The sequence below is a fragment of the Jaculus jaculus genome, chromosome 17, assembly GCF_020740685.1.
Source record: "Jaculus jaculus isolate mJacJac1 chromosome 17, mJacJac1.mat.Y.cur, whole genome shotgun sequence".
Classification (NCBI taxonomy): Eukaryota; Metazoa; Chordata; class Mammalia; order Rodentia; family Dipodidae; genus Jaculus; species Jaculus jaculus.
The window spans coordinates 25,508,792-25,536,362 of NC_059118.1; the positions used below are offsets into that span (position 1 = coordinate 25,508,792).

At 50.2% G+C, this 27,571-nt stretch overlaps 1 protein-coding gene across 1 annotated transcript in view; it reads left to right on the forward strand.

The window, feature by feature from the left end:
• The first annotated feature begins 402 nt into the window (after positions 1-402).
• The window catches only part of Ephb1 (EPH receptor B1), a 504,317-nt gene continuing 477,148 nt past the window's right edge, over positions 403-27,571 (forward strand). Inside the window, exon 1 of the mRNA XM_004664344.2 lies at positions 403-475. Coding sequence (XP_004664401.2) covers positions 415-475 — 61 coding nt within the window. The 5' untranslated portion in view covers positions 403-414. The remainder of the gene's footprint in view (positions 476-27,571) is intronic.

Consider the following 27,571-nt stretch of genomic DNA (forward strand, 5'->3'; position numbering starts at 1 on the left):
GTCTGGCCGCGCTCGGTCCGTGCTCCCGTCGTAGGCTCCGCCGTCGCCCGGCAATGTGACACCCGGGACGCACACGCTCTCGCGCGCTCTCCCAGGCTCGCTCGTCCTCCTCTTTCGCATACACACACACACACACACACACACACAGACACACACCCACACGCACGCACGCTCGCTCGCTCGCACACACCCACCTCCTCCCATAAACACACACACACACATGCACACCCACATCCACGCGCGCCCGCACCGCCCCACGCGCGCACACTCCCGCCCACGCCCACGCCGCGCTCCGGGGAGTCCGGTCCCGCCGGCCCGAGCGCGAAAGGATACGGAGAAGCCCCCGGCCGGGAGCGCACTCGCCCCAGCGCGGCCGCCTCGGCTCGCATTCGGCCCGGGAGCCGCGGGCCGGAGATGGCCCTGGATGGCCTGCTGCTGCTGCTGCTCCTGGCGTCCGCCGCGGCCGCGATGGAAGGTAAGCGGACCCTCCGCCGCGCCAAGTTGGTGGCTGCCGCCTGGGGGTTGGGGTGGTGGTGATGGTGGTGATGGTGGTGGTGGCCGGTGGGGGGGGGTGGTGGTGGTCCGCCGTGACTCCGCGGCTCGAGGGGTCCCTCCAGATGTTCCTCCAGATCCGCACCCACACCCATCCCCTTCCCGGAACCGGAGGTCAACGCTGTCCCGTAGCCTTTAGCCACCACCTAGCGCGCGGGGCTGGGGTGGCGCGTCCCCCGCGGGCTGCTTCGCCAGAGTCCCGCGGCTCCCACGCCCCGGCGCACCCTGGCAAGCCCGATTACCCGTCATCTCCGGCTCGGAGAACGCGGGTCCCGCTGCATTGCGGTGCAAGCTCCCGGGTGGAGCTGGACGCTGGGGAGAAGAAAAAAAAAGGGGGGGGGTGCCGCCTTGGGTCATCGGGCTCCTGGAATGCGGGCACCTTACTATCCCGGGCGTGGATGCGCTGGCGAGCGGTCGCGCGCCACCTCGCTCTCACCAGTTCGCTCCCTCGCTAGCTCGCTCGCTCGCTCGTGCTCATCCAGGCTCCGTCCCAGACTCTGGGCACGGCGGGCAAGAGCGCTGTGCGCGCGGGGATCCGGGAAACCCGTCCCTGGCACCTCGCAGGTGTGGCTGCTCGCCTGGGAGTGAGGGGGTGCAAAAGGGGTCCATTGGCCGCATCCTGGGGAGAACAGTTGCGTGGGCAGCATTCTACGATCGTTAGGAGCGAGGTGGACACCTTTCTTGACTTTTGGAACTGGAGTGGACTTGGGGGAGTGTTGGTCCTGCCCAAACTCGTCCGAGAGTCCCCACGGAGAGGTGACCGGGCGCTGCGAGCCCGCGGGCAGCGGTACTTTTTCTCTGCCTTCTCAGCCGCCGCTATGCCTCCGGCTGGTGGCCGGGGGAAAACACACTCCCGGGTGAAAAAGCGCCTGGCGCACTGGGGCGCCCGCGAATCCCCGTGGGAAATCCCTGCCTGGCACCCCGCCTCCCGCCCCCTTCCTTCGCCCCCCCCTTCCCTATTCTTCCCAGAGCCGCAGCCACCTTCCAGAACGCAGCTCCGCCGGGAGGAAGGGAGGGAGCGCGGAGTTAAGAGTTGCCAGCGAGGAAGCGACTCTGGGGGGGCTCGTCTCGCAGCCCCACTTTGTCCCGCGAGTGGGGAAGACTCAGTGGAGGGGGCGGCTCGTGGAAAGGTTGCAGCTCCTGAATGCTGCGCTGCGTTTCCAATGTGAGGAACTCGATGCTTCGCTGGGTTTCTGGTTTTTCCCCCCAAACTGACTCGCTCAGTTGAAACTCTCAGCCAAAAAAGAAAAGAAAAGAAAAAAAAAAAAAAGAAGAAAAAAAGAAAAAAAACCACCACTAATCCAGTGCCTCTCTCCCCCGAAAGCACTTCCCTTCTCCAAGCGGGGCTGGGGTATTTATTTGAGTGGCAGCTACGATGCTGGAGCTGGTGGCGAAGGCCGCCCCGGCCTGCGTTGGTTCTGGGGAACTGCGCGGCGCTCGGCGGTTAATACCTAGAAAGCTCTCGCTTGCTTTCCCAAAGGTGGCCTTTTTTTGTTGGTCCCGAGTCTGCCGTCGCCCTGCCCTGCTGATGGTCTTTTTCGAGAGGGGAGGGGTGCCTTTTGGAACATGCACGGTCTGGCTTGGTGCATGGTGTGGCCAGTGCGCCTAATGTGCGATCCGTACCCCAGTTCAGGACGCCTGATTTCTGACTTACCCGGAGAGGCAGGCACGTGCTGAAGCAGTTGAAGTAGAAGGAACAGCGTGGCGATAGATACAACACTCCACAGCCCGCAACGCAACAAAGCCCGGCGAGAGCGAGCGTTTGCTACACTCCGTTGGGGAAAAAAAAAGGGGACTTTGTATGCTGGGGCGGCGGTGTCTCGCTGCTGGCTCGGAGGCTGGGGTGACCCACAACTCACCGCGCCTCCAGAGGGTCAGGGATTTGGTCTCAGACCAAATAGGTGACCACTTCAGGGAGTCTGATTTTTGGCTTTGAGTTCCCGCGGGTGAGGCAGAGGACAGACATAAACGAGTGAAATTTTGCAGAGCAAATGCGTGGGAATAAACCAGACATCAGGATGCAGCCGGATTCCTTCCGAGACCCCTGGATTTTTTTTTTTTTTTTTTTTTTTTTTTGGCTTGCCCGCTTGGCTGGAGCGACGGCCGGCCGTGGAAGCTGCTCGTCAGTGCCATTGTGTGGGCGCTCAGCCTGGCATGCAGGGCCAGGTCACTCAAGCTGGCTGGCTGGCTCAGTCCACCTCGGAGCTTTGGCCCCTCTTCTCTGTGTGCACGGGCTGGGGGTTGGGGGACGGGGTAAACTTTGCCATTCTCTTGGCACGCAAGCTTTATTTTGTGGGCTAAAAAGAAAAAATCACCTCCTCATCAAGGGTTAAAAGAAATGCCACATTCAGCAGATATTCAAGCAGCGCCTCGCCTCCATCCCTGCTCAGGGCGCACGGGTAGAGCGCACCATTCACTCCTGTCCTCGAATGACAACAGGCAGGTTCATTTGCTCATCTCCACACCCCGCCGGCAGCTTTCCTGCTGGCCTGGCGGGGCTGGGCCCAGCATCACTCGGGTTTGTGATGAGTGCGGGAATAATTATCAGAAGAGTAAATCAATGAACAGGGATAGCATGGCTCTCTCCAACTATGCAGGGGCCAGGAGTGTCTCTCCTTGCTGGGTTTCAGACACTTGTAGGTCTTCTGCTCCCTGGGGTGGCTGTGTGTGTGTGTGTGGGGGGGGGTGTTCTAGGTTGGTCCCCAGCTCAGGCCAGGGCAGGGACAAATGAACAGCGGTAATCATGAGCTAGATGGGGACATGTGGCCAGAGGAAAATAGGTCCTTACATGACCTGGGTGGAGGAGATGGAGGGAGGGTGGGTGGGTGGGTGTGTCTAAGTGAAAGAGCTGGTTGTCAGAGGCTGGGTGGGGGTGGAGGGGCTTCAGACTGAAAGAGGGCTCCCCTTCTGTCTGCCTCCTCCCCACCCAGTTCTGCTCTGGGTGGGAGGGCACAGAGCAGACAAAAAGCTCACTGGGGCTTCCTGAGTCCAAGAGAGGCTGGGAAGGCAGAGGTGTTCCCACATCTGGCTTTCTGGAGCCAAGACCCAGACCTATTTCCTCAGTTTCTTGACAAAGCAACTGCTTCTTCAAGCGTCTGTCTTTTCATCCTGGCTGAGGTGGAAGGAAGCAAGAAAGGCAGTGGAGGCAAGTGGCTGATGCTCAGAGACAGGATCTGGGGGCCGGAGGTGCCCTCGGGGTGCCCGCTCAGCAATAGGAACACGATGGGCTTGCAGAAAACATTCGTCCTCAAGTTAGTGCATGGCTGGGCCAAGCCTGGTGGTCCTTTGAGGACAGCACCCAGAATTGCTAATGTCTCGTCCCATGTCCATATGATCACTGTGCACCTACAGGTGGCCTCAGTTTGTGGGACACTTATTGGCTGGCCAGAATCTCTACCCCAACAGGAGACTTATCTTTGCTGTGGCCCAGAGTGAAGGTGTTGGGCATGGAGACCCTTGAATGGCCACATGTGTTTGAGTGCCTGATTCATCAGGGTCTGGTGATTGACTGCTGGTGGGTTAGCAAATGACTGAGTTACTATGCTCCTTGAAATACTAGAGCACTGGATGCCCCTGCAGATACTTTACACGCTGCTAACTCTCCACCACAGGCTTATGATAGAAAACCCTAAGTTAAGCCCACGTGTCTTCAGCAGACCACCAAACAAGGCACTGGTAAGCTGTTACTGTATTTAAAATTTTTTATTTATTCACTTATTTGTAAGCAGACAGAGAAAAAGAGAGAGAGAGGGCAAGGGAAAGAGAGAAGAAGAGGAAAAAGAAGAAGAGAGAGAGAGATAGAGAGAATTGGCATGCTAGAGCTTCCAGCTGCAAAGAAACGCCAGATGCATATGTCACTTTGTGCATCTGGCTTTATGTGGGGACTGAGGAAATGAACCCAGATCACTGGCTTTTGCAGACAAGCACCTTAACCACTGAGCAGTCTCTCCAGTCCTGCTTCTGCATTTTTTTTAAAAAATAAATATTTATTTGTTGAGAGTGCATCTGCTTTGGGTGTTCGTGAGCATAATTTAAGTCTACAAGCAGTACTAGATGCCACAGATGTAAAAAAAAAAAAAAAAGAAAGAAAGAAAGAAAGAAAGAAAAGCCTTGGAAAATGGTTTGGAATGTGAGGCACTGGTAGAACACTTGTCTAGCAAGTTGCAGGGCCCTGGGTTCAAGTTCCAAGGCCACAAAAGAATGTGTCTGGGTAAAGGAAGGTGAATTTGGGAAAATTTTATCTGTTAGCTGCCTTTATTTTCTATGCCTTGTGAAAAGATCACTGTTGGTGTTTGTGGAAGGTTACCCCTCAAGCCGCTATTGGCATGCTAATGAAGTAGGGCCAAAGTCCTGGAAACACCTGTAGTGTGCCCGCCAACCTTTTGGGTTGGTGGAGCAGAGCTCCTGGCAGCTGGTGATGCCCTTGATGCGCTGGGTCTCGCGGTTTTGCTCTGGGCCACCCCCTGCCTTTTGTCAACGGAGAACTGAGCCCTGACCACTCATTACCAAGAGAACTTAACTTAAAAAAATTTCCAGTTGAGAGAGAGGAGAGAGAACGAGAGACAATTGGCTCAACAGGGTCTTAGCCACTGAAATCGACCTCCAGATGCTTGTGCCACCTAGTGGGCATGTGCGAGCTTGCGATTGCCTCACCTTTGTGCATCTAGGTTACATGAGATCTGGAGAGTCAAACTGGGTCCTTAGGCTTTGCAGGCAAGTTCCTTAACCTGCTAAGCCATCTCTCCAGCACCAGGAAGACATTTTTGATAAAACTAATTGGACCAAAGAAGAAGGTTGCCTTCAGGGACTGCCGGAGAGATAGCACCATGGTTCCTTTCTTTGAACCTAGCATGTGGACCCCATATTTGTCAGAAACCACTTGTTGTCTGGATAAATGTCACATGACCTTGTGGTGAAGGAAGGAATTACAGGGTTGTGAGAGGCCATTGGTCTGGGGCTGTAATCAACTTGGAGTGGGGACTGACCTCAGGATCCGAGCATGCCCTCTGTCTTTTTGCCTTCATCTGACCATAGTCTTGCCCTGCAAGTGAGTCATGAGAATCACTTATTCCAACCCTTAGGAGCTGGGACAAGTCACATTCATTATAAGGACATACTTTGTACTCGCTTAGAAAGAAAGAGATGTTACTAAAATGAAAGGTATATATATATCTTAGTGGCACTAAGATTCAGGAGTGACATACCAGTGTTTTGCTGGCTGGGGAAGAGGTAGAAACAACTTTGTAATTTTTTAAATGAGCAAAAGAGCAGAGGAAGTGCATGCCAGAGCGACTTGGCATGCCAGGGCCTCGAGCCATTGCATTTGAACTCATGTGCCACCTCGTGTACATGTGCAGGCTTGTGTGCTTGTGCCACCATGTGCGTCTGGCTTATGTGGGACGTGGAGAGTAGAACATGGGTTCCTAGGCTTCACAGGCAAGCGCCTTAGCCACTAAGCCATCCCTCCAGCCCGTGGAGACAACTTTGAAGGATGAAAGTGGGCGCTTTCATTGTAAGCCATGGTTCTCCGATGTTCAGAAACTTGCGTGTACCTGCCACAGGCTCTGGAGGTCACTTCAGCAGGTTTGGATGGGTCTTGGATGTTTGTAGGTTTCGTGGGCTTCCCAGGAGATCCTGCTGCAGGTGATTCTTGGGAACGCTGGCAGAATGGTTCTGCACACGGCTGCTTGGTCTGAACCAGGCTGGAATGGTCCGAACACCTGCATTTTTAGCAAGGGGCCCTGTGATTCAGAGGCAGATGGCCCAGTACCACCTGGAAATTGCTGTTGGGAGTTGGAGCTTTATATATATGTGGCTTCATTTGACCTGTACAAAAATATATCAATTAAGTATTATTCTTATTAAGCCATCTTCCATGTTTCAAATGAGAAGCCTGAGGTACTCAGCACTTAAGTCATTTGATGAGGCCACATGGCTACTAAGAGGCAGAGTGTGGGTTTTTACTCAGGCAGTTAAGTTCTAAAGTCTTTCTTCCTTCCTTCCTTCCTTCCTTTTTTTTTCTTTCTTTCCTCCCTCCCTCCCTCTCTCTCTCTTTCTTTTTTTCTTTCTTTCTATTTAGGTAGGATCTCACTGAGGCCAGTCTGACCTGGAATTCACTATATAATCCATGGTGGCCTCAAACTCATGGTGATCCTCCTGTCTTGGCCTCAAGAGTGCTGGGATTAAAGGTGTATACCTGGAAGGTTCTGGAGTCTTTTTATTTTTCCCCATGCCATCTCATCCTTTTGCAGGCTTTGGATAAAGGAGGTTCAGTGTGTATCCAAGAGTTCTGGTGCCATCTAAGCCAGTGACCAATGGGCCCTTCCATATCCAAGGGGGAACTCCAGTTTCTGTGGTTTTTGAGAAGCGAGGAGGGAAGTGTCTCAACACTGAGGAGCAGGCACTAGTGGGGGACCCTTCCAGCCCTTCACCTGCCTCTCACCCTTATTACACACAGAGAGGCAGGGCTGGAGACCGGGAATCCAGTAGGAGGACCAGCATCTTTGCTCTTCTTCCTGCCCAAGAAGAAACGATAAGCGGGCTTGTGTCCCTGGAGGTGCTGGTCTGGGCACGTTACGCATTGTGAGGACGTGAGTGTCCTTGCCTGTCCCTACTTGATCATCTCGAGCACATTCCTCACCTGGACTCTGGGCGTCTGGTGCTCTTTGGAAGAGCTCTCTTTATTTCTCCCTCTTCTGCACTAGCCACTTAAGCAGCCTGAATATTTCTATTAGATTTCCATGTCTCCAAAGATGGTGGAGAAACAGAGCATTGGATGTCTGCCCTTCTGAGGAAATTGCTATAATAATAAAGTAATGCCTTGGGAGGGATTTCATATTTAAAAGAAAAATTTTGCATGCGAAATTCCTTAGCTCTACGTGCAGATTCCATTTCGATTGCTGCTGCAGGCGGGGCCCCTTGGGTCAATGCTGAGAGGGATACTGAATGAACAGCTCAGGGTCACCTGCCCCATCAAAGATGCCCCAGACGTCTGATGTCCTAGAAGTGCCTTGCTGGTTTCTGTTGGTCACTCCTGTGCGTGTCAACTAGCAGGGGACACACCATTTAGGGAGGCTTGCCGGACAGCAGGTGTGCTCTTTGCCGATGGGAAAACATGTTCCATTTGATCCGAGGCCCAGGACGCAGCCATGGCATGATTACACTCCCTCTACCTCTCCCTGTGCCTCAGTTTCCTGATTGTTGAGTCAGGCTGGGAGAAAGCTTTATGTAGAGAGTAGCAGAAGTTTGGAGTCAGACATGGACATGCTGTTGGATTAAAACAGTGGTGTGGATGTGGGGGGGGGTCATTGATGATGATAGATAAAGTCTCTTCTGAGGCAAGGTGACCCCTGGGGATTTCAGAACAGGGTGTGGATCCTCACAGGTGGTCTGGGGTCCAGGCATCTGATTTTCAGGTATCCTACACTGATGAGGAGGAGGTTGGCCATCATTAAGAAGGGCTTGGGGGTGAGGGTCGGCTAAGGAAATGTCTCAGTGGATAAATTATTTGCCCTGCTGGGTTCCCATCCCAAGAGCTTACCTGAAAGGAGCTCACTAGCCATTCTAGTCAATTCTGTGAGCTTTAGGTTGAGTGAGAGATTCTGCCTCAAAGGATAAGGTGGAGAGTGAGAAGTATCCCTAAACTCCACCTCTGGCCTACATATGCCCACATTTGTGCCCCCCCCACACCATACACCACACACACACACCATACACCACACACATACACACACAACCACACACACCATAAACCATACACACATACCATACACCACACCCACACCATGCACCACACACACCCACACCATGCACCACACACACCCACACCATACACCACACACACACATATACCATATACCACACACATGCTTTACACCACACACAAACATACACACACCATACACATACATGTACACATGCAAAAGAAGAGGGTTTTAGCCTTTCAGCCCAGATGAGGAAGGCCATGCTTTGGGGACCTCTGCTGGCCAGCGCCGTTATACCTGTGTAGGTATAATGCAAGCAGTGTGAGATCGTCATCCTCATTGCCCCTCAGTTGACCCTGGCTGTCAAGTCTACCTCTAACTTGGTTAATGAGGTTTCATTTCCACAGCCTGGCAGATGAGTTCTGTGTTCCCTGTCGTGTTGCTGTGACCAAAATAATGGACCCACGCAGCTGAGAGCAGGAAAGGTCTCTTTTGCTCATAGTTTTAGAGCAGTTGGTCCACTTTAGGGGAAGGCTGGGTGGAGCGGTTCGCATCATGATGGAGAGCAGGCAGGGAGGGCGGGTGCAGGCGCTGGCGTCGGCTTTCCCTCTTCCTCCCTTTCACTATGCCAGAGCCCCCGGGAAATAGTTCCACTCCCATTCAGTGTGGATCTTCTCCCGTCCAGGAATCCTCTCTGGAAAGATCCGAATAGACACATCCAGGGTGTGTCACACCGATCTCCTAGGTGACTAGAAATCCAGTCAAGGTGACAGTGTGGACGCATTGTTGCGGGCACACTTCATTCTGCTGTGGTGTTCTGTGGGGGGTGACCATCTTACTCAGCTGCCTAGAGTGCTGGCTGGGGGAGCATGCTGTAGCTGAAACTCTGGGCCCTCCACAGCACTGTCCTGACCTGGTTGGCACCTGGAACCTCAGGATGACACACTTGCAAACGGGAACAAAAGGCCAGGAGGAGATGGCTACATTTGGAGCACCGTCACCGGCGTAGCTCTTTCCCCAGCTCGGGTGAACCCCCAGCAGCTGCAGACAGCATCATTCGCAGCTGCTTGCAGAGGTCACTCTTAGAAGGCCCGCCCAGAGTTCTCTGTAGCAGGGCTGGGCCCATGTGGAAACACCTAGGACGTTTCCTAAGAATTAACCAGGGCTCATTTCTACCCGTAGATTGCACCTGAGGCCCTGCATGTCTCTCGTCTCTTCCCCTCCTGCCTGCGCTGGCAGCAAGTGACAAAATGTCTGATTTGAATTTAACCTCCTTGCCCTGCTTTTCCGTCTCCCAGCGGAGGTGATAATGAGCAGAGAAATGGGCAGAGGCAGGTGGCCAGCAGGACAGCAAGCGAGGTGGAGTGGGGGGCCCAAGACTATTACCCAGCACTAGCTTTGAAGGTCTCTGGATTGATCCTGGGGCTGCGTAAGCTTGAGAGAAATAGAAAAGGACTTGGCTCTTCTTCTGCGGACTCTCAACATGGTGGAAGGAGAATTGCAGACAAGGTTCAGACAGGGGACAGACTTTCCAGGAACCTTCCTGCCCAGCAGTGCTAAAGCCGGGACTGGACCATGTTGCCACCTGCTCATAGGGCAGTTGAACTGTGCATGGACGTTAACGCCTCAGTGCGGAAGCATGGGATCCCCGGGGAGCAGCTAAGGGAGCTGAGGCTTGCAGAGGTTAACGACCTGGGAGCTGACATCTGAACCTGTTTGTTAAATTCTCTGCGTCTCCCCTCCTAGTGCGGAACCTTTCCCATTGAACGTTGCTTATGTGTGACTCGCACGTCTAAATCACGAGCTGTTTACTCCTTAGCCTGCTCGGTGCCTCCCAAGGTACCAGACAGCCCCCCTCCAATGTCCACACGTGCATCTTGCCTATGGTCACCGCACCCAGCTGTACCGCACCCTGGATTTGCAGTTTCCTGCTGGCACACTCCTCTCCCTTCCGCGCCAGGGTCGCCACTGGCTTCTACCAGCACACTGATTGTCCTTTGGCCCTTGTCTTCTGTGGATGGTGGCGCTCAGGTGGCTTGAGTGCCTGGCTTTGGTGAGGGAGCAGTGATGGGGAAGGGGGTGGGGTGTTCAGGGTACTGTGCAGGGCTCCTAGGCGCCCTCTGTAGGTGGCACCTGGCTTCTTCCCCTGGGGTCTCAGCCTGGGCCTGCTGCTCCCTGAGCACCTGACTGTCCCCACCCCTCTGGCCAGCTGTGGATTGATTTCCATTGTTTGGGAGGGAGGGAGGTGTGGGACTTAATGTTAGCTCTGACTGTGGGAGGAACCGAGGGAGGAGACAAAGGCCTTCAGCAGGCTGGCCTCACTGGACAGTGGCATGTCTCCCTTGGGGACTGTGACTCTGGAGTGGACCAGGTAGGAGGAAGGGGAGTAATTGCAGGCAGCTTCGTGGGCAGTGGCAGCAGACAGCGGTGCGTTATCTGTGAGCGGCAGCTGGGTCCTGCGGTTGATTGTTCTCTTCTTTCCCCTGTGCTGTTTTTCCAGCACATCGGCATCAGACCTTTGCCCTTGTCTCGCTCATTGACACGAAGCTGAAGCTGGGAGGTGAGCTTGGGGAAGGAGAAGGGACCTCTTTCCAGGTGCTTTTACAGAAGACCATAGAGCTTCTGCTTGGTGTGCGCGCTCTCTCTCTTTCTCTCCCTCTCTGCTTCTCTCCTCCTCTCCCTCTCTTTCTCCCCCCCGCCCCGTCTCCTGGGATGAATACCCTTGTGACCCAGCTACCATGTTGTAAGGAAAGCAGGTGACAGGAGGTCATGCGTGCATGAGTTCTGGCTCCAAAACTTTGCTGTTCTTCCTGGCTTTCTGCCTCTGAGGTCATGGTCACAGGACTGAACCCCCCCCCCCCCGCCCGCCTACCTCCAGGGTGTTCCCAGCCCTGTTGAGGATGTGGTGCTAGGGGGAGAACATTTAAGCCTCAGGGTTGGTATCACTGTTCACTTGGCTGAGTTTTGGGGGGAAGTGCCAGGGGTTAGGAAGTCACTGCCCAGAACAGACTTTGCGTACTCGGCACCCAGTTTTATCCTGTTCACATCACACGTGTGAATGAATCCCTGGCTGTTTCTGCAGCACCTGCAGGACTCATGCGAGACCCTCCGGCCTCCAGGTGCTCCTTCACGTGGATGCCACGTGACCACCCGCACATGCGCAGGGCGTGCATTTTTTCTTCCTCTCCATCTAGAAGAGCCTGGCCTCCCACTTTGTGTGCCTCTGGGGCTGTGACCATTCCACGGCTCTGTGAGCTCTTGTAGGGTGAGATGCTCTTTCAGTGGTCTTGGTATCCCCAGCACTTGGCACCCGGGAAGGGTCAATAGTGTGAATTGACTTAATGCATGAAAAGAAAGGAAAGAGCCGCAGAACCCTTATATCGGAATCATTTCTGCACAGCGTTTTAAAACACGTCTGCAAGTTTTTGACCCTTCCACATCAAACGTCGGGCCTAGTTTCTCCTAAAGAGTATGGGGCGGCCCTGCCATTCACTATGACGGCAGTGAAAAGAGTATGTCCTAGGGCTGGAGAGATGGCTTAGCAGTTAAGCGCTTGCCTGTGAAGCTAAGGACCCCGGTTCGAGGCTCGGTTCCCCAGGTCCCACGTTAGCCAGATGCACAAGGGGGCGCATGCGTCTGGAGTTCGTTTGCAGAGGCTGGAAGCCCTGGCGCGCCCATTCTCTCTCTCCCTCTATCTGTCTTTCTCTCTGTGTCTGTTGCTCTCAAATAAATAAAATTAACAACAACAACAAAAGAGTATGTCCCATGTGATGCTGTATACAGCTTTGGGGGAGTGCTCATAAAGGAAGATAGAGTTTTTGCCTGGCTCTCCTGGGACGTATGCCCTTGTGACCCAGCTGTCATGCCATAATGAAACGCAGGTGACAGGGAGGGCCGCGTGCTTATCTGAAGCACAGCCCCAGCTTCAGTCCCAGCTCACAGGCAGCATCGGAGGCTGAACACGGATGAGGGCCCTTTACCTGGCTGCAGCCCTGCCTTTCAGCCACTGGTGCTTTTTCCAAGGGCCGGCGGGGGACGGACACACTTTCCTCGAAAGCCCCATCACAACTTCCTGAACAAAATGAATGCCATTGCCTACAGCCTCTGCGTTTGGAGTCTGACTTACTGTGTGACAGTTGGTAGCTTGAATGTCCTAGAAGTATTAAGAGGAAAACTGATGTAGGGACAAGTAGAAAGTAGAAGAAGATGGCTGGGATCGGCATGCGGATGTGATGCGCTATTTTGTGAATCCAACATTTAACAAACATCTGTGTGCTCGATGGTGTCCGTAGAGTGGAGGTTCCAGCTGTGGGATTGGCCTGACAACTTGGGGACAGTTAGTCATCAAGAAGATGAATAGTGGAGCCACCTCATCATACCTCAAAAGGGTCCCTGGCTGAAACTAAGAAAAATTGGTGAAACAAGCAAGGGTGCTGTTTTCCTGGTGAACTGGGTACCAGCGCAAGGGGAAGGAGACCAACACAGAGAAAAATCAACTCCTACCAAATCAGAGATCCAAAACCCAAGAGGCCCCCAACACCTCATCACTGAAGCAGACCAGAAATGAACCCAACATGGCTCAGGGAAATTTTGCGGAAGAGGGGGCGGAAAGAATGTCAGATCCACATGTTAGGTCACGATATGCAGAGACATGTATCTTACCCACAACTGTGGGCTAACTCCACAATGCACGACCCATATACCTCAACAAGGAGGGGCCAATGGGGAGGGGGTAGGTCACGGATGAGCCTAATAATGGTACCAAACTGATTGCATTTGCCAAATACAAAACTAGTTAATAAAAAATTTAAAAAAACATAAGAAATAAAGCTGAATGCTTGTAAAAAATAAGATGAATAGTGGGGCTGGAGAGATGGTTCAATGGTTAAGGCACTTGCTTGCAAAGCCTTCCCCAGTACCCATGTAAAGCTGGGTGCACAAAGTGACACATGCATCTGGAGATTTGCAGAGGATAGAGGCCTTAGCACACCCATTTTTTTCCTCTCTCTCTCTGCAAATAAATTTAAAAACATATTTTAAAAGAAGATGAACAGTGAATAGAGTAATTTCAGGACAACTGTAAAGGGAACAGGGAGACAATGTGATTGGGAGTGTAGGCTTGAGCAGCCTGGGGTAGTGGAGGGCAGAAAGAGGTGATGTTTGAAGGGCAGCCCTGCAGGCAGGATTACACCTGTTGTGCCTGGGGAATAAACTCTGGCTTCACTGAAGTTCTGTCCAGTCCAGCTGAAAGATAGAAGAGGCTGCTTTAGCAGGTGATGTGTCCTGTCCTCAGAATGTCATGCGAAGGCTGTGCTCTTCCCAGACTTGAGAGCCCACATTCTGTAAGGGTCAAGAGGGGAGTGGTCACAGAGAGTGGTCCACTTTGCCGGACAGCCAGCGGTCTCAGGGGACTCATTCCGAACACATGTGTTGAGCATCTGTGTAAGAAATGTTGTTTCCAGAACTGGAAACACAAAGATGAAGAAGACAGCCGTCGCTTCAAGGAGCTCGCTGATGAGCAGACTGGCAGGGGAGGCAGAGCCTCGCAAACTGCAGGCTGAAAGAGGACATTTGAGGGCCACAGGTGGATGGGGGGGGTGGTTCTATGTCAGCTGCTGGGAAAGACTAGAGGAGAGGGTCATAGGTCATTCGGTCGTTCTTCTAAAGGGAAGGAGTGTGTGTTTGTGGGGTAGGAGGAGAGAGAAACAAAGACACAGCACGTGCTTGTGTGAGAGAAAGCTACAGTGTGTACGTAAGTGTGAGTGTGTGTATGTGAGGAAGGGGGGAGGGAACAAAGAGACAGATCAAATGTGCTTATGTGACTGTGTATAAGAATGAGAGACAGAGAGAGAGAAGACAGAAACAGTGTGTGCTTGTGTGTGTGAGATAGGAAGATATACTCAGACAATATATGTGTGCTCTGCAGAGATGGTCCGTGTGCGTGTGTGTGAGAGGAGAGAGCGAAAGAGGGAGAGATGGGGGTGGAGAGAAGGAAAGAGGAAGCGGGATGCTTCTTGGTGGTGGAGCAGAACATTGTCAGAGAGCTCAGAGTCTAATCTGAGTGTGATTTCTAACATGGTAGCTATTCCCACTCTTTCTCAGGAAGTTGGACATTCAGGGCTTTCAACCAAAGGCTTTACCTACCAGCCACACGGTTTGGTTGTAGTGACAGCTACTGGACTGTAACTAGAGACAAACTAATGCTAGGGGCACTTGTTATTACTAGGCCATTTGAGACTAGAGTCATGATCCTACCCAGGGGCCTCTTTTCACTCCTTAGCTCTGTGTCACAGACCAAGATCCTGGCACTAAACAGACATCACTCACAAAGAGTAATCCGAGGAGAGTTGAATGTGGAAACTCTTTATGGAGAGATGCATAAGGTTAAGAGAATCAGTGAGGCTATAGATGGAGCCAGGATCTGATGGTAGCAGTGTAACGGGGTGTTGGAGTTCAAGAAAGTCTTCAAACCCTAAACCCTAAGTATGTGTTTGTATTTAACCAAAGAATTGGGCAAACCAGAGCGAGGAGGATAATTATGAAATTACTACATTTATTAAGGAGAGTCTAAAACCAAGGGAAGGGAGATGGATGCCCCTTCATGATATGAGAGCCCATGTGGTGGGCCTGGAAGAGATCTGAAAATAGATTTAAGGGCTGGAGAGATGGCTTAGTGGTTAAGCGCTTGCCTGTGAAGCCCAAGGACCCTGGTTCGAGGCTCGACTCCCCAGGATCCACATCAGCCAGGTGCACAAGGGGGCGCACGCATCTGGAGTTGGTTTGCAGTGGCTGGAGACTCTGGCATGCCCACTTTCACTGCCTCTTTCTCTCTCTGTTGCTCTCAAATAAATAAAAAATAAATTTAAAAAAATAAAATAGATTTAAAAGAAAAGAGGAGAAAGTACAGAAAGCTCATGCCTTGTGGAAGACAAGGGGGTGAGCCCGTGCGGGAGTAGGAGCCGGATGGAGGCGTTTCTCCCCTTGTCTGTCTGTCTGGGCTGAGGCAGAGGGAGACTTACTTGGACCCGGAAGCTGCAGTGGGATGACTGGCCAGCTAAGAGAGAGCTTGCTCCCTGGTGAGGGTCTATTTGTAACTTTATTGAGGTGGGTTTCAACTTCAGGCTCAGCTGAGCCAGAGTGAGGGCTGATTGGTCTGGGCTAGGGGGTGCCTCAAGGAGAGGCCAGCAGTGATGCTAAGTTTTGGGGGCTGAGCTTGACAAATCACAATGTCAGGATCGAATTTAAATTCTAGGAGAGGAGAACTCCTTCCAGGGAAGGGACTCAAGTTGTTCATGGCAAAACAGGTCTAGGGAACTCCTTTAGGCAAGAGATAAATAAGTCAGATCATTCTTTGATCTCTGGAAAGGGGGAGGTTGTAAGGGCCGACTTAAGAACATTCCTGCCTTTACTTTTGGGGGCTCAGTCATGCTAGTGGCCTCAGTAGGAGGCCATTTTCTACCCCAGGACCATCAGGACCTGGCCAGAACCTAAGCATGGAGAGGGGCTCCTAAAAGCAGCTAGACACAGACAGGTTTGTAGCTGTGGCCCAAAGTGTATGTGTGGCGGAGGGTGTTACCATCACTGAGCTCTTTCTCCTCATCCGCTGTCAACACCGCACATTAGGAGGACTCAAGAAGACGGGGCCCATCAAAGACTGGTGAATGTAGTTTATAGAATTTGGTTTTCTCAGGCACAGAAATGGGTCAAAGGAAATAGTAAGGAATGGACCCACAGGAACTAATGGAGACAAGTCAGTGTAGAGTCCTCCGTGTTGATTTCATCCCAGTTCAGACTCTTCTGTGAGAGGCTCATGTGATTCCTGGCGACTTCAAACTCACATCCTCCTGAAACTTTGGCAGAAACAAGTTATCACTCTCACGAGTTCTTCGTTTTTGAACCTCTCCATGAACCAGGCTGTATGGTAGGTATGCTGTCACCGATCAGCTTTGGGTCACAAGGCAACCTATCCATGGAGTTGGTGGGGGTGAGACGATGCCACGTGATCCACGTCAGCTCCTTTGCCTGGAAAGAGGGGGAACAGGTTTCTCACAAAAATGTTAGGGACCTGGTATGAAAAGTAACAGAAGTGAGGACAAGGAAGGCAGCCATTCACCACACACATGCAGTGTCCCCAGAGTGACTGGATTATGGAGCGTGGTATAGAGGACATGGTCCCTGGAGGCCAGAAAGAGGTGGCTCTAACTGTGATGTCTTGTTTGAAGACAAGGGAAAAGCTAGGGAAATGGAAGGTGATTTAAATTAAAAAAAAAAAAAGTAAAAACCCTGGAGTGGAGGTCTAGAGACAGCAGGGCATGCCGCTTCTTTCCTGACGAGTTCTGTACATTGTAATCAAATGCAGTGATTAATGGTTGGAGGGAAGCGGTATTGGGCTAAAGGCAAAGTGATTTTAAGGCTTGGGTATCTCATCTTGATTCTGAAGGAAGAGCAAGATTAAAAATAAATGGCTAGGAGTTGTGACACCTTATTGCAACCTTCCAGGTTCCAGTATACACACCAGATCATCATCACCTTGCATATGCTCTGTGTATCCGTTACTTTATTATTGCTGGGACAAAACACCTGACCAGAAGCAACTTATGTATGAGGGTTTAATTTTGCTTATAATTCTGAAGGGTAGAGTCCATTATGGCCAGGGAAGCATGGCGGGAAAAGGAAGCCAGTGTCACATCATCACATAAGCAGGGAGACAGAGGGAGAGATTGAGAGAGAGAGAGAAAGAGACCGAGAATGAACCAACAAAACAGGGCTAAGCTGTAATATTCCAAGGGCTGCCCAAAAGTGACACACTTCCTAAAGCAAGACTCCACCTAGAAAAGATTCCACAACCTTCCAGAACAGCACCCCCAGCTGGAGATATAAAGTATTCAAACACATGAGTTTATGGGGAGCATTTTATATTCAAACCAGCACACTCAGGGAGGGCAAGACTGGAAGAGAGGAAAACTCACAGGTATAGGGAGATGACTCATTTTCCCTCTTTCCTACCATTGTTAGTCATGGCTAAGTCTTACCCAGAATTCCATTTCATGTCAGTAGAATATAATTTTCATAATTTTCTACAAGCTTTTCATTTTTCTTCCCCCTAGGTTTTGAAACTTGTCTAAGCTGGCAGATCTTCAAAGTCCTTCGCAGACTACATCCTTTTTTACCTTAGATGTCTCTTTCTCAAATGAGAGAGCAGGGCTGAAAATCTGCTTAGAGGAGAGTCTGTGTGCTTTTCCAAGTTCCCTGCTATTGGTTCCAACTTTCCTGTACTCCCAGCCAAGCAGAAAAAGAACAGATGCCCCCCCACCCATAAAACACAGTAGCACAATGCTGCTGCTCTGCATGAAAACCGTTGGTTTCCTTTTCCCAATCAGGAGAAAGTAATTTTCCTTTCACTCACCTGACTAACTTGCTCAGAGCATCCCCTCCCCACCCTGTTCTGATATCTTGCTGCTAAGTATTTGCCAATTCATTTGCATCTCAATGGTTCCTTAGCAACTATCTTGCCCTCAGCATTAGGTACAGAGCTGCTCTCTGACACAGACTGAGTGGGCTACATTGCCCTCTTTTATGGTGCTTTTTTTTTTTTTTTTGGTGGAGTTACCAAATTCAACCCCACCCAGACACGAAGAGGCACATTTGCCCAGCATCTCACAGGCGGTGAATTATAATGCCACTACTCCTCTCCTTATCTGAGCGTGCAGACTTCCAACCTCCTGAGTACCCAAATGCCCCCGGGATAATCCATTGGTTCCTGAAATCTGTCTTCAAATATATGAGGGCAGAGAGAAAAATCACAATCCAGTAGAATAGAGTCCTATCTTCGGGCAGACAGGAACTGAGTCCATGAGACTGACCTGGCAGCTGAGGCCCAGGAGGTGAGTTGATGTTCTCCAGGGTCCTGTGGGCACCCTGAACATGTCAAGGCATCTCTGCTTGGGCCTCCAGATGCTGCCGCCACCAAGCCCTTCTTAGTGCCCCGTCACACGCTGCATCACGCGGGCAGTGATCCGTACTTGCTATCTATGGCAAGCTTTCAGAATGAACTCAGAGAAAGCTTGTACGTATGTGAGTGTGCCACAGCGCGTGCCTGTGTGTGTCACAGCATTCGTGTTGAGGTCCAGAGGACAACTTCTGGGTGCCATCCTTTATCTTCCACCTCTTTTGTGGCAAGATCTCATATTGTTCACCACTACTGTTTATAAAAATATTTTTTATTTATTTGAGAGAGAGAGAGAGAGAGAGAGAGAGAGAGGGAGAAATAGGCAGGGAGAGAAAGGGAGGGAGAGAGAGAGAGAGAGAGAAATAGGCAGGGAGAGAAAGAGAGAGGGGGGGTGCATCAGAGTCATATTGTTCACCACTACTGTTTATAAAAATATTTTTTATTTATTTGAGAGAGAGAGAGAGAGAGAGGGAGAGAGAGAAATAGGCAGGGAGAGAGAGAGAGAAAAATAGGCAGGGAGAGAAAGAGGGGGGGGATGCATCAGAGTCCTTACATGCATGGGTCCTGAGGAATCGAACCTGGGTCCTTTGGGTTTGCAGGCAAGCCCCCCCCCCGCCCCCCACTGCTTATTTTTTGGCTAGACTAGTTTCCACAAACTTCTGGGGGTTGTCCTATCTCTACCTCACATCTTACCTCTAGGCATGGCTGGCATCATCGACACTTGCCACATGTGGGTTTTTACATTATGTGCTGGGGTTCTGAAGTCAGGGGCTCATGAAGACATGACAGAGACTTTTATACCCAGAGACATCACCTCTGCCCTCAGAGAGGTTTTAGTATAGCTTTGTGACTGTCCTCACCAAAAGTCCTAGGAAATTTCACTTCTCATCTACCCAGAGCATCAGTGTAGTCTTCCCAGGAAATATGACAAATATGTCTATTACCTAACTTCTCTGGTCCTAGCAGTAGTGGCTGGCAGTTTGTACTACAGGACTAGAAGGCTTGGGAGGAGCATTTATCTGTGCCTGTGATATATTCTTGACGTAGACAGACTGTAACATGGGACCATTCAGCAAGTCAGAATATTCCACCCCGACTAGATAGTATAGCATTTTTTTAAAAAATAAAAAGAAAAAAAAATTTGTTTTATTTTATTTTTAACAACACCAGCCTGTGCCACCAACGCGTATGGGTACGGAACAGCCTGGCAAATGGAAGCCAACTATTCCAAAAAGGACAATCAGAACAAAGTGCCTTCTCTGGAAGGACTGACCTTCGCGACTCCCACTTCACGTTGTTATGAAATATCGGGGGGAAGACGGAGAGAACAATTACAGCATTGTCATCATGGATCAGCATACAGAGTGAGCTTTGCCGAGGAGGCGCGGGCTGCGCTAAGCCTGACACGAAGCAGGGCGACTCAGCTCCGGCGTTTAATTTCTTCTCGTTTGGAAGTTGTCTTCATTACTTAACACCCACTGGAAAGCACGAATGGATATGCTGTGTGCCATTCTGCCGCCGCTGCGGGCTCCGGAGAGGGACGGAGAGCGAGAGGAGGAGGGAAAGCGGCATCTTGGGTTTCTGCTCATCTCTCCACAGACCCCAGTTTGCTGGCCTGGCTGCAGCCATATTTGCCTAGATATAGCCCAGGCTTATTAGCTGGGTGGCTTCCAGGGGTCCTTGTGTCCTTGTGTCCTTGGTGAACTGAGGGAGGGAGGGAGAGAGAGAGAGAGAGAGAGAGAGAGAGAGGGAGAGAGAAAGAAAGAGAAGCTGGCTTTCTTAAGAAGGGGTGCATTTCTGTCCTTCACATAAGCCACCAAGTCTCACACTTCCTACTTTCCCATGCACCTGTAGCCTACTGAATGCCCCAGGGGGAATTGCACCCTCAAGTCCAGGGCTTGGAGCTGTAATGTCACTGCTTTCTCTGTTATCAGATTCTTCCAGATACACCAGTGTTTCTCAACCAAATCTTCATTTTTGCCTCCCTTAGGAGCCCTTTTGTTTTTACTTCCCTATAATATGTTAAAGCCACGGGTATTATTATTTTTATTTATGTATTTTTGCAAGGAAAGAGAGACAGAAAGAGAGAGAGAGAATGAATATGGATGGATATACCTTCTTGGCACTGCAAATGAACTCCAGATGAATGGATCACTTTGTACATCTGGCTTTACATGAGTGCTGGGGAATTGGACCCAGATCATGAGGCTTTGCAGATAAGTGCCTTAACCACTGAGCCATCTTTCTAGCCTAAGCCATGGGTATTCTAACGAGCCGGTCCTCCACTGAGGTCTTTGACAAGCCACAAGCCATTCTAAAACCCAAGACATTTTGGCTGTCCCTCCTTCCTGAGAATCAGGTTTCCTCACTGGTGAGAGAATGCCGTCTAAATGAAACAGATCTGCCAGTAGCTTAGTTGGCCTTCAACAGGGTTAGAGCAGGCTGAATTATCCCTATCACTTTACTGGTGTGACACCGGAGGAAGCCCAGCCCACCTTAGCTGGCCCAAGAGGACCCTGATGGCCATTTTTAACCTTTTACCTGCTGGATGCTGGAGAGTTCCTGAAGCCGTTTATCTAGAGAAGGGCAGAGATGTGAGGCCAGGCGGCAGTGGGGACTGCTGGCCAGGGAGGACGATTTTGGTATGTTAACATGTCCGTCTTGCTGAATGTGAGTCCTGACTCCAGGGATATGAATACAGTTTCTTAAGTCTGGGTCTGTTCTTTGAAAACATAAGCTTTCTTGAGGTATAATTCAGAGACAACACAGTTGTCAGTGTATCATTCCATGACACAACAGATGACTGTAGACATGTCTCTACCGTATAGACATGACGTAGACTTTCACCACCAGCTCCTGAATGTAGACATGAACCTACCGTATAGACATGACCATCACCACTGGCATCCAATGCCTTCATCTTCCTTCACCCCTGGCCTCTGGCAACAATTGACTGGATTTTTCTGTTGTTTGCTTTTTCCATAGACATGTATAAAGGGAATCATGTAGTATACTCTTTTTTTTTTTTTTTTTGGTTTGACTACTTTTGCTTATCATAACGTATTGAGATTCATCTAGATGGTTGCATGGATCAGTCCTTCCTTTTCTTTTCCATTGCTGAGTAGTAGTCCATGGTGTAGATGCACCACGCCTGCTTTGTAACTCAACAGTGGGTGGGCACTTGTAGTTTCGAGGTTTTGACTTTCACTGTGACCATTTTAGTACGTGTCTTTATGTGGATCTAAAATGGAAAATGGGTGCTCATTTGCCTTGCGTAAATACCTAAAAGCAGAAATGCCGGAGAATGTGGCGAGTGTAAGCTGAACTTCGCAGGGGACTGTCAATCTGCTTCCCAAAGCGACTGCGCCCGTTATGCATGGAGCGGTGGTGTAGGAGACTCCCAGTTGCCCCACAACTTCATCAACAATTGGTGGTGTCAGTCTTTTTAAATTTAGTCATTCTGGTGGGTGTATGATGACATCTTATTGTTGGTTTTCATTCTCATTTACCTAATGACTAGTGAGGTGGTTTCCATGTGCTTATCAGCTATTCATACGTGTTATTTGGTGACATGGGTGATCAGCTCATGTGCCCGTGTTGTTTTGTTCACTTGTCTGTCACAAGCCCGTCTCCAGCATGGAGGTTCATTTGGAGGCATCCGAAAGTTTGCAGCCCCACAGCTGCCTGTCAGTTTGCATGGCCGCAAGATATTGAGGAAACTAAATTGGTACCGGCTGAGTTTTATTCTTGGGACTGGGTTTGGGATGGGCTATGGTCTTCCCCGCAAAGATCGTCAATAATGAAGGGGAAAGGACACGTGGGGCCTGCCTGGGGAGTGTGTGAGTCGCAGCAGACACCCAGAGGCTGGCTTACCGGGGATCGTCTGGCTCCGTTGCTTCCCGCCTCCGGTTCTGACCTCATCTCCGTCGTTCTCCTGGATGTGGAAGCAGGGTGCGCTGCAGGGCGGCTGCGCCTCCGTGGTGGCGGCAAGGAGCAGCTGGGGATCCCCAAGGATTTCTTCTTTAGGCCATTTTGATTCCCCCTATTCCTGTCCCTCCCTCCTTCTCTCCCTTCCTTCCTTCTTTTTTTTTTTTTTTTTTTTTTTAATTTATTTGAGAGCCACAGACAGAGGGAGAAAGAGGAAGGGAGGGAGGGAGGGCAGGAGGAAGGGAGGGAGTGAGAGAGAGAGAGAGAGAGAGAGAGAGAGAGAGAGAGAGAGAGAGAGAGAGAGAATGGGCACGCCGGGGCCTCCAGCCACTGCAAATGAAGTCCAGATGCATGTGCCCCCTTGTGCATCTGGCTAACGTGGGTCCCGGGGAATCGAGCCTCGAACTCGGGTCCTTAGGCTTCACAGGCAAGTGCTTAATTTCTAAGCCATCTGTCCAGCCCTGCTTCTTTTCCAATTCCTTAAATTTTCTTTTGCATTCGTGTATGTGTATGTATGTGTGTGTATACGTGTGTGTATGTATGTGTGCATGTGTGTATATGTGTGTGTATGTATGTGTGCATGTGTGTATATGTGTGTGTGTGTATGTGTGCATGTGTGTATATGTGTGTGTATGTATGTGTGCATGTGTGTATATGTGTGTGTGTGTGTGCATGTGTGTATATGTGTGTGTGTGCATGTGTGTGTGTGCGCTGTTGCACCCAACCGAAAACAGCTGATGGGAAGAAAGGGTTTATTTTGGCTTACAGACTCAGGATGCTCCGTGATAGTAGGGCAAATGTGGCATGGGCAGAGGCTGGACATCACCCCTTGGCCAACAACAGGTGGACAACAGCAGCAAGAGACCGTGACAAACCCTGGCAATGGAGAACTGGCTGTAACACCTGCCCCCAACCACGCAAGTCCTCCAGCAACTCCCAGATGGCCATCAGCTGGGGACCTAGCATTTGGAACACATAAGTTTATGGGGTACACTCAATTCAAACCACCACACATGTTCATATGCGTGTGGATACATACGTATGAAAAGGGCATGCATGCCTATGTATGCATGTGTGTGTGGAGGCCAGAGTTGTCTCCCTTTGGTTTTTTTTTTTTTTTTTTTTTTTTTTGAGAGAGAAGATCTTGCGTCATTGAACTTACAGCTCACCAGTTCAGTGATGGGTAAGCAGAGCCTTGACTTTGGGTAAGAAAGAGCAGAGATGGTGGCACAGTCAGCCAGCAAGTCTCAGGGATTCTTCTATTTCCAGTTCCTCAGCATTGGGATTATGGGTGTGTGCCAGCAAACCTCTGAGGACCTGGGGTCAGAACTCGGGTCTTCATGTTTGCATGGCAAGCACTTTACCCACTGAGCCATCCTTCCAGACACACACACACACGCGCACACACACACACACATATTGATGTGGGCATTTACATTTTCATAAAGAAAGATGTGACTTCTTTACATAGGACACCCTGTGAAAAGTTCTCTGAAACACCGGGACCCAGGCTCAGGTCCAGACTTTCAGGCCTGAGCTTACTTGACAGGACACGTGGAGTGCTCCGGGCTGTCCACTGCCTTCCTCGCGGCTGCTTCGGCATCTGGGGAGTCTCTAGTCTCTCTGACTTGTGCCGCATTCAAGCCACGGTTTTGCCTGTGGCTCACCTCTGAGCTCTGGAAGATGGGTTCGGGGTATTACAGATTTTCCAATGCTGTGGATGGCGGAGGTGCATCACCCATGTTTGTTTTTACTTGCATGTTGACCCGTGATCAGAGAAATCACAGGGGAGGGGACACATGATAGGAATGCAGAGGTCTGTTATGGTGCCATCAGGGACTGTGTGCTTACTGGGGCCATGTGTCATTGCCTACAAACACCCGTTGTGCTCAGTCAGAAATAGCTGAGGCCGCATCACTTCTGATTCTGAGAGGCAGGCTCCTCTCCTGTCTGACCTTTCTTGTGCTCCCCTAGAGTCCAGCCCAGGGCCTGGCACAGGTAGGCATTTAGTAAAGGATGGATGGATGGATTGGATTCCTGTCATACTGTCCAGGAATACTCGGGGAGATGCTGATGCTGGTGCTACCATGGTGATAAAAGGAGGGACTCAGCAAGCAAAGGACGATGGCAGCGTAGGATCCTGAGTAGGATCTGGTCGTGAGACAAGGCTGCTGGATGTGGTGCCACGGGGGCGGAGCCTAAAGCTGGTTCAGACCAGGGACTGCCACTTGAAGGGACTTCCTGCAAGAAGAAGCCTGTAGGTCGGCAGAACCTTGACCTTGGGTGGAACAGAGCTGAAGCAGTGGTACAGAGATGGGACGGCTGCCTGGAGCAGCAATGATAGCCAAGTGAAGGCTCAGTGGTCCAGCCCACACTGGATGTCTGAGAGTATAGGAGTCACTGTGACAGAGGGTGACCAGGGTGGCTCTTCCCAGAGGAGCTGGTGGGTTTATGCTGACAAAGGAGGCAGGGCATAGGAGCTTCCCTCTCCTCAGGCCTCCCTTCTGGAGACTGAAGTCATTTGGAAAGAGGATCCAGCAGTGAAGGCTTCCTTCAGTAGCACACGGCCCTCTGCCTTGGAGTCCTGGCTGCAGAAGTCTGGGAGGACTCCCACGTGAGAGGGGGCTCAGCATGCTCAAAGCACCCCGAGACCCAGCAGCAGCGACCAACAGGCCTAACTCAGAGGAAAGCAAGGGGCCACTGGTAGGGGTCTGGATCAGCTTTTCACAGACTTCTTCCTCGGTGTCCCTTAAGTGTGTGGTGCCCACCCAGGGCGTGGGGTTCCCATGAGAGCATGTTGAAAATGCAGGCTCAAGTCCTAACTTACCACCACTGGTACCCCGGCTGCCTCTGTGGGCAACCCGTGGTCAAGGGTTCTACACCAAAGAAATGACTGCTTTAGACAACTTAGCAGAACTATGTTGAAGATTTTATTATGTTCATGACTTTTTAAAAATGTTTTTATTTGTTTGAGACATAGAAAGGCAGAGAGAGAGAGAAAGAGAGAGCGAGAGAGATTGAGAGAGAGCATATGGATGCACTATGGCCTCCTGCCACAGCAAACAAACTCCAGACATATGTACCATTTTTTACATCTGGCTTTATGTGGGTACTGGGAAGTTGAACCTGGGCCATCAGGCTTTGCAAGTAGGTGCTTTTAACCACTGAGCAATCTCTCTAGCCCCTTATTTTTATTTTTTTAATTTTTATTTTATTTTATTTATTTGAGAGAGAGAGGGGGGGGGGGAGAGTGAGCATGCCAGGACTTTTAGCTGCTGCAAACAAACTCTAGATGCATGTGCCACCTTGTGCATCTGGCTTACATGGGTCCTAGGGAATCAAACCTGGGTCCTTTGGCTTTGCAGGCAAGTACCTTAACCATTAAGCCATCTCTCCAGCCCCTTATATTTTATTTTGTATATTTTTATTTATGAGAGAAAGAAAGGGGCAAGTACAGGCCAGGGCTAACTGCCACTGCAAAAGAACTCCATATACTTGCCCCACTTTGTGCATCTGGCTTTATGTGGATACTGGGGAATCAAACCAAGGTCATCAGGCTATCTAAGCAAGCACCTTTAATCACTGAGCCATCTGTCCAGCTACATTTAATTTTGTGAAAGAAACAGTTATAGATTAAAGAAGATCCAAGAGACATGACAAATACCATCTATGACCCTTTACTTTATCTTGGACTAGAGGAAAGTTTAAAGTAACTTAGACAACTGATAAAATTGGAATATGGGCTTCCAAAATGAAGGGAGAGGTCTCATGGGATGAAAGAATTCTGAAAAAAAGTTAAACCTCCCATATTTGATAATTGCATTATAGGAGAATTTAAAATTATGTTCTTTCTTAGGAAAGCAATATTGAAGAATTAATCAGCAAAAACTATGTGATGTATTCTACCTGCACTCAGGGGTCAGGAGGGAAAACAAACAACTAAATATGTGTACCTAGTATGCTGAGTTGTGCATGGTGTACGAGATATATGTAATCTATTACACTGCAAAACATACAGAGCAGAGAAGAAATGTGAAGAATGCGGTAAAATGGGACAAACTGTTGAGTAAGGGTATAAACGTATTTAGAAATCCTACCATGTCACTTTCCTGTGTGATGGCCATTATTTTAAAATAAAAAGTTTAAGAAAAACTAAGTGGTTTGTTAAAAAGCTTGATGCATGTTGCCAGCTGACCTTCAAAAAGACTAAACCAACTTACATACCCACAACATGATGAGAAAGTTGCCTCAGCTCTCGGATGCAGCTATTTTTATTTTACCAAGGACTTTGTTTTTTAAAGATGGTGTCATATAGCAGCGTTGACCTAGGGACATTTTGTTGTTTCCCGATTTATTATGTATATTTCAAAAAGTAAAAAATGAGCTGGAGAGATGGCTTAGAGGTTAAGCGCTTGCCTGTGAAGCCTAAGGACCCCGGTTTGAGGCTCAACTCCCCAGGACCCACGTTAGCCAGATGCATAAGGGGGTGCACGCATCTGGAGTTCGTCTGCAGTGGCTGGAGGCCCTGGAGTGCCCATTCTCTCTTTCCCTCTCTACCTGCCTCTTTCTCTGTCACTCTCAAATAAATAAATAAAAATAATAAACAAAAAACTTCTAAAAAATTAAAAAAACAACAGTCAATTGCATAGTTCAACGAAGAACCATAGTCCACTATTCAGATTCTGCCATCATTCTTGTGACCTGTTTATCATTGCACATGGCTGTGCCAAGGAAACTGAGACAAGGAAAGTTAAATGAGTGAGAATGGAGTCACCGTCCATGCCCCTGGCATCCTGTCCTCCTTCTCCTGTCCCCAAGAATTTTCTCCTTTGATTCCTCAGCAGGTAGAACAGGGATGTTTCTTCTGGCTCACTCTAGTAGAATGTGGGAGTCAGACAGGCAAAGATTCGAATTCCTCCGCTGCTCTTGGACAGGCTATGTAAACCCTTTATTGCTGCCTCGTTTTATTTTTTTCTGATGAGTGCGGTAATGGGACAGACTCAGGCTACTGTTGTGAAGGAGAAATGATACAGTTTAAGGCTCATGGTAGCTGTCATGACCATTGCTATTTCTGTTTTTTTTTTTTTTTTTAATGTTGAACAGAACCCCAGCTGCGTCTAATAGGATGACTGCTCCCCAGATCTTCTGTCTTCTGATTCCATGTCTGCTCCGTAATACGCAGGTGTGCGGGGTTTCCTTGTCGCCTCCCGTGGACTTGCAGGGGCAGCGCTCCGAGAGCGCCCAGGCGTTGACATGCGAACGCGTGTGCTGGCTCCTCTCCCACCCACCCCAGCAGCCTCTTTTAGTAGACAGGATTCCAACTTGTGGGGGAGGGAACACAGAGGTCCAGGACAAGGGACAGGGATCAGGGCACTCACCTGGGGCAGACTTGAGGTGGAAGTGGAACAGTCACTAATCGAAGAAGTCATGTGACAATGCA